This window comes from Pteronotus mesoamericanus, unplaced genomic scaffold (assembly GCF_021234165.1).
Source record: "Pteronotus mesoamericanus isolate MK-2021 breed Mesoamerican mustached bat unplaced genomic scaffold, CSHL_Meso_final contig_50, whole genome shotgun sequence".
NCBI lineage: Eukaryota > Metazoa > Chordata > Mammalia > Chiroptera > Mormoopidae > Pteronotus > Pteronotus mesoamericanus.
This window is the reverse complement of record NW_026555186.1, coordinates 10861819-10869182: the sequence shown is the minus strand read 5'-3', so window position 1 is coordinate 10869182 and position 7364 is coordinate 10861819. Positions and strand designations below refer to the sequence as shown.

The 7364-nt window shown below is 35.8% G+C and overlaps 1 protein-coding gene across 1 annotated transcript; it reads right to left on the bottom strand.

Annotated features, from left to right (window-relative positions):
• Window positions 1-3917: 3917 nt before the first annotated feature.
• LOC129074399 (60S ribosomal protein L23a-like) lies at window positions 3918-4437 on the bottom strand. Its single transcript, XM_054578208.1, has one exon. It carries the CDS (start codon window positions 4435-4437, stop codon window positions 3961-3963), a length of 477 nt encoding a protein of 158 aa, XP_054434183.1. The 3' UTR covers window positions 3918-3960.
• Between the last annotated feature and the right edge of the window lie 2927 nt (window positions 4438-7364).

Here is a 7364-nt window from a genome sequence, read left to right as displayed (position 1 = left end):
AAAATAAAACATGGGCAAGGGAAAATGCTTGGACTTGCCAAGAGATTTTTTTCTTTTTGAAAGAACAAAAACAGAACAGATTCTACAAAATATCACAACACATTCTAGAATTACAATAACAATAATTGTGTTAACTCAGGAAAAGAAGAGTGAAATAGTGGGCCTGAAGTGTATTCAGCATCAGAGCCACATAAAATATGTTTAAAATTACATAAAAAGACAACATTTCAAATCAGTAAAGTATACATGTTATTAGGAAAAAGTATCGATTTAGTAATGCCACACATCAAGAACCAAAATAAATTTATATGGATTAACAATATAAATAAAAATAAGAATCATTGGAAGAGAATACGTAGGTTCATTTTATAGTCAGGGTTAGAATTTGTTTTATTAAGACACAAATCCTCCAAGTCAAAACAAATTCTAAGTGAATTAAGATCTAAATGAAATATGTTATATACATATGTAATTAATAGAAGAAAGTAGAAATGACTGCCTAATTTAGTTTAGGAAGGTTATACTCAATGCAAAAATCTTAGAAGCCATGTAAAGTTATTGATAGATGTGACCATATGACTTCCTGTAAAATCCTCTATATAAAAAATAAATAAAAGATAATGATAGAAAAAATATACAAAGGTTAACATAGAAAATAAGAACAATACAAATTAAATAAAGGACATGCAAACATGCGATTTTCCCTATACATTGGCAGAGATCACTATTATCTAGTGTGTTGTTGAGGGTGTGGTGCACATGGTTGGTAATCTTGTGTTTCATTTGTGGTATTCCAAGTTGGTATAGATTTTTTAAAAAGATAATCTGTCAGTATTTACCACATTTAAGTACACATCCTCCTAGGAAAATGTTCACTTGTGTGCAAAAAGACATGTACGAGGATTGGAAGCTGCAGAATAATTGGAAATGACTTAATTGCCCATCTATAGGGAGATGGTAAAACAAATATTGTGGCATGACCTGCAGTGGCTAAAAAGAAAACGAATAAATTCATATGTTTTTATATGAAAATAATTCTAAGACATATTTTCAGTAATAAATGCATGGCCAAAAAAATGTACATTGTGATTCTGCTAACATACCACCTAATTCAACTACATCTGCATCTGTGTCAGTATAAACATATGAGCTTATATATATGTAACTCCATAGACATGGATCTGGAAAGCACACAAGAAGCTTAAAATAGTGACTAGCTAAGAAGAAGATAATTGTATGGGCATCAGTGCAAGGAGAAGTTTTGAATTTTAGTGTATGCTATCTATATTACCATGAAAAATAAGAAAAAATAAGTTAAATTGATATTATATTATATGATTGTATTATATCTTCCATTTGCAATCCCCATTTTTCCTTATTGCTGTTAGTTCTGTAGCCTAAGATTTTTATCAACATTTCCCAAGTGATTATCTGGAAGATCTATGGTAAGTAACTAAAAGTAGCTCCTTATGAAGTATTCATCCACTTTCATGGAGATTTGATTAATATTTTATTCTGTAAATAAGCACAGAATTGTCAGGATGCAATCAAACCACTATCTGTTTCCATTATTTTTCTCAGCTGCACTAGATACATATGGAGAATTTGAAAGAATTTTTGTATTTCTATAACTAGTATTCTTAAAGAAACCCTCATCAAATTGAAGACCTAACTGATAAGCTTGACGAGGAACAGACTGGAAGGTTTAATTCATAGAGTCAGAGAATACTTTGTGTTCAACTAGATGAGTGAATCTAGTAATTTTACATTGTCTCCACATACTCAAGGAAAAATGTTATTCATCATTAGAAGTATCTGACTTTCTATCTGAAGCCTTGATGACTTTAATATTGAATTATCATCAAGGCTTGAAGACATTTTTCTACTGTTGAACCTAACACATTAACAACTAGTTTCACTTTTTGGTCTTCTAAAAGAAAACTTTGAATCAAAATCAAACTGATTTAGAGAACAAATCATGTGTCCTAAATAAAAAGTCATAATCTGAAGAGTGTTGTGTAAACAAAACCATTACAGTTGCACATGTCACCCTCATGTGTTTGGACTCAACCTTCTTACAACACTTACAGACATGGGAGGAGACACTGAGGAATCATCAGCATATTTGTGTCTTCTGGGTTTCATATGATCAGGGATATCATTACAAGCTCCCATGGTATTTGGGGAATATTTTGTGCAAGTTACATGTTCACTATTGGTTTTCTTAAGATATGGAAATTCAATACTGAGTTTCTAAATGAACATGCATTTTAATTGTTAAATGCATTCCTAACAGTGGCATTTATTGCAAAACAGAAAAAGAATGTTCCCCAAGAGCAAAAATAAATAAATGCAAAATCTATGGTAGCAAGAGAATTCTGATTACTTCCCACCTGCGCTTGAGTATATTTAGTGAGTTTGATTCACTTTCTCAAAAAGTCTCAGTTCCCTGAGCACTGGAAAAGAAGAAGCCGATGGCTCTGAATGCAGGGGGTCAGCTCAGGTAGCTTTCTTGTAAGTGATCAGTCTGAAAGATCAGAGGCACCTTCCTATTACCAGAACCAGGATGGGGCTGGAGAGGATTAGGCAGATTTCCTACTTACTCCACATGGTACTGATACAGATGGTTTGGAGCTCTGGAGGGAAAGACTGAAACTAACAACCTTTATTTATTTATTTGTGTATTTATTTTGTATTTGCTACCACAGAGGACAAACAAAAAAAGATATCCCCATTAATGTTCCCCACTCAGAATAGAATGGCAACAAGAACTGTCCTTAGCAGCAGAAGTTTCTGTTTCTGGAGGGACAAGGATGATGACTGAGAGGAGAGAACTCCTTGCTTCACTGGATTAGGTATATACTATTTCAATGACCTTAAAAACCTTTGTCAATGTAACAACCTAGTCACATAGTTCAAGAAAATATTCTGGAACTTATAGAAATTTTAGGCAAAAAAAAAAAAATCTGTCACTAAAAAGTCATTTGTAGAAAGTTTTGCAACAGTGTAGTTATGTACCATTGTGACATCAATTTAGCCTTAATACCCAGATAGCCCTGGAAGTTCAGTTCCTCTATGAATCTAATTCTATTCAAGTGGATCTTGTGCCAGACTAAATGTATGAGAGAGAGAAAGAGCTCTGAATGAAATCTTAGTGTCACTATTCACATTTTCTATACCCAAGCTATAACCAAGATCCGAGGTTTCGATTAGGGTCTTTGACACTTTCATCCTCAAGATAGATACATACAGAGAGAGATGCTGGAATTCAAAAACTTCATTCAGCTTTTCTCTCCTGAAGGGATTCATAACTATTTCCATCATGTAAACAACCCTGTGTGAGATCAAGGATAGAGCATAGTTTAGATTTTGTTTGGGGACTTAAACCTCATGAATACTCTCATTCTTCATTCTGTGTTTTAGGGATGTGTGTGTGGTATAATTATTTGCCAAGAACACCAAAGGCTGAGTAATGTCCTATTAGTTGACCTAAAAAATCCAAAGTATTCAAAATTTATAATTCACAAAATTTCTAAATAGTATAGACTCACTAAAAGTTGATCAGAGTAAAAATAAGTGACTCTATAACATGCCTGGTCATGTTGAAATTGGTGGAATTTAGCTAGAGATAATTTTCTACAAGAGAAAAAATTCAAAAACTTTCTTGTATTGCATAGAGTACATTTGACATTAATTGAACAAAAAGTAAATTTTCCCATTTAAAGCTAATATCTACTAATTATTACATTTTATGTTATTTTATTTATTTTCTCAACAATAAATACTATAAAGTATATAATATTTCCCCTTTTTTGCAAGTGGAGAAAGTGAGCTTTAAGAGGATAAATATCTTACCTGAGTTTATACTGCTCGTAGAGAGTATGTTTCTGATCTTAGTTTTGTTTTGTTTGTTTTTTAGTATAAAATTTTTATATTTAGAATTAGCCAGCTGGACTCAGTTTAGATGATCCCAATTTTGTTGGCAACATCCAAAGCAGCACAGTCTGGAGCCAGTCGAACATACGCCTTCTTCTCCCCATCAGGCCTGATCAAGGTGTTGACCTTGGCCACATCAATGTCATACAGCTTCTTCACAGCCTGTTTGATCTGGTGCTTGTTGGCCTTGACATCCACAATGAACACAAGTGTATTATTGTCTTCGATATTCTTCATGGCTGACTCCGTAGTCAGGGGGAACTTGGTGATGGCATAGTGGTCAAGCTTGTTTCTCCTGGGAGCACTCTTCCGAGGATATATAGGCTGCCTTTGGAGCCGCAGTGTCTTAGGCCTCCGGAAGGTGGGAGACGTGCGGATCTTCTTTTTTTTGTGGCTGTGGACGCCTTTTAGCACTGCTTTCTTTGCTTTCAAAGGCTTTGCCTTGGCTTCGGCTTTGGGAGGGGCAGGGGCTTCCTTCTTAGCTTTCGGCGCCATCTTCATCAAAAGGGTTTCAAGTTTTTTGTTTTTTTTTAATCCAATAACTCCAAAAAGGAAAATTCTCATAACAGTGAAAAAAGCAGAATTCCAAGTTAACAATTGGACATTCTCATTGTTTAGGGGATAAAACAACCACAAGACTTTGGGGTCCAATGTCACTACCAAAGTTGTTTCTCATGTAGCTAAATAGAATTTTTAATTTTTAGGTCTCATGGTAAATATATATAAATTTCATATTGGCTTTAAGGAGTGAACCATTCAAGACTTAAGTCTGTTTATTGTAATTCTGACTCAAATGACACATTGCTTTCATTCACTGAGTATGGTTGGTATGCAACGCTGACCAAAATTATTTGTGGGAAATATTTGAGGGAGTTTGGAAGTAAGTTCTATTTATCAGGTCCTGTGAAGATCAATTGATGAAGCTGGTCATAATCTTGGGATGATGATTGAGTACAAGGACATTTGAGAATGTTTCCAAGACTACTGAAATTGATGAACTCTTTAAGCATCATTAAATAATGGGCATGATATTATTAAAGAGACCCTGTCCCATAATCTCCCCTGCACCCAAAGCACACATTTAATATCTGGTGATGTATTCATAAGGTATTTGTATAGCATAAAGAAGAAATCTTCTGTTAAAAGGAAAGTAATTATTGGCCTCAGGAAAAATGGCAGTGGGAAAAGCTATCAAGGAAGAGGTGGAAAGAAAGAAGACCCTGTAAGTGAGGAGGAAAGGTAATATTATAGATTCATGTTAGGTTAAAAAGAAGACATTTCATTGCCTTGTTAGAAAAAATAATGATGGCTAAATAAAACAAGTGGTGGATTGGAAGACAAAAGAATATAAGAGAAACATATTAGAAAAATGCTCACATGCATCAAGGGAGGAAGAATAGAAGGAAGCTGGTACTAATGGAGAATAAATTTCTATATTCTGGCTGAGATGAATTTGTTTCAGTGTTGTACTATCAGTCAGGAAACTGACATGAACTGGAACAAATAAATGCAAGATCGCATTTCCAAAAATGGTAGCAAAATATCTCTAATTCCACATGCCCTTTTGTAAGGTGATCTTGCCATCACTTCAAGCAGAGATGAAGCCAATTTCCTTCTTAGCTTTCGGCGCCATCTTCATGAAAAGGGTTTCAAGTTTTTTGTTTTTTTTTTAATCCAATAACTCCAAAAAGGAAAATTCTCATAACAGTGAAAAAAGCAGAATTCCAAGTTAACAATTGGACATTCTCATTGTTTAGGGGATAAAACATTGTTTAGGGGATGAAGCCAATTTCCCCTCCCCTTGAATCTGGGCTGGTCCTGTAGGTTACCCTGAATTACAGAAGTTGTGTAAGTCCTAGTCTGAGACTTCTGAGCCCAGGCATGAAATGAAACCTGGAAGCTTATGTTTTTGTACTCTAGGGGAAGCTGGCCATTGTGTAAGAATTTGACTAAACTGACATGGCCATACTATGAGAAAAACAACAAGCTATGTGAAGACACTACATAGGGCAGAACTAGGGCCTGACTCACAAGTACAGCTGGGTACCCAGGCAACAGCCAGAAAGTGAGGCCATTTAGAAAACAGAACTTCTAACCCTACTCAGGCCGCCAGCTGGAGCCACGTGGAGCACAACTGAATTCTTCCGACTGAGCCCTGACCAAACTATATATACAGAGATGAGTATTTACCATGATTGGCCTAATTTACTGGGCTCTTGCCTCCAATTGATTTACTTAAATTAGCACCAATAGATTTTTTTTTTTATCTGTCAGAGGTCATACAAGAAAACAGAGACCACTCCAAAGATTTCAAACAAGGGAAATTTGACACAAGGATACATGAGGTAGAAGAGTGAGAAGTCAGACAAGAGGCAACCCAGTGTGTGATAAACACTTGAAAGCTGCTACTGTCCTGGAGCTGATGGAGTCATGGGAGGAAGGAGAGTTGGAAGAGCCCAGAAGCTAGAATCATCTTATGAAGACTGTCTTGTGAAAGTTGGGAATATGGAGCGTGAGGCTGGCCATCAGGAAGTAGAGCCACAGGGGAAAAGCTTCCTTATGTCCCTCTCCTTCTTTCTTGAAGTCTTCCTTGTTTTCACTGGGCTGATATGACTGCAGTGATTGCTGAGCTGAAAAACAGATCTGAATGGCACACATCACATTTTATGCCAAATTGCCTGAGACAAGAACAGTTCTGGTACAGGTTCACAATCATACACTAGACCTCCTTTTCCCCTGAAATTTCAGCTCACATAAAAATTCACTTCTGATAGATTTAACTGCTAAGCACACTGTGCTGGCACATTTGGAATGCATTTTATTTTATTTTTAAAAAATACTTTATTGTTTATGCTATTATAGTTGTTCCAATTTTCCCTCTTGCCTTCCTCTAGCTAGTCTACTCCCCACTTCTAGTTAATCCCTACGTGGTCATCCACGTCCATGGGTCCTTCATTTGTGTTCTTTGACTAATCCCTTCAACTTCTTTCAGTCAATCCCTGTCTCGCCCCACCCCTCTTATAACTGTCAGTCCCAAAACTCCATGCCTCTGGCTCTATTTTCCTCATTAGTTTATTTTGTTCATTAGATTCTTCTTATAACTGAGATCATATCATATTTGTCTTTCACTGACTAGCTTATTTCACTTAGCATAATTGTCTCCAGTTCCATCCATGCTGTTGCAAAAGGTAGGAACTCCTTCTTTCTTTCTGCTGAATAATATTCCATTGGGTAGATGTACCTCAGTTTTTTTATTCACTCATCTACTGATGGGCACTTAGGCTGTTTCCAAATCTTGGCTATTGTAAATAGTGCTGCTATGAACATGGGTGTGCATAAATTCTTTTGAATTGGTATTTTAGGATTCCCTGAGTATATTCCCAGAGGTGGAATCACTGGATCAAAAGGCAGTTCCATTTTTAGTTTTT

Excerpts from the sequence above, each read along its gene's own strand:
- LOC129074399 (XM_054578208.1), bottom strand. The coding sequence starts at position 4,437 with ATGAAGATGGCGCCGAAAGCTAAGAAGGAAGCCCCTGCCCCTCCCAAA.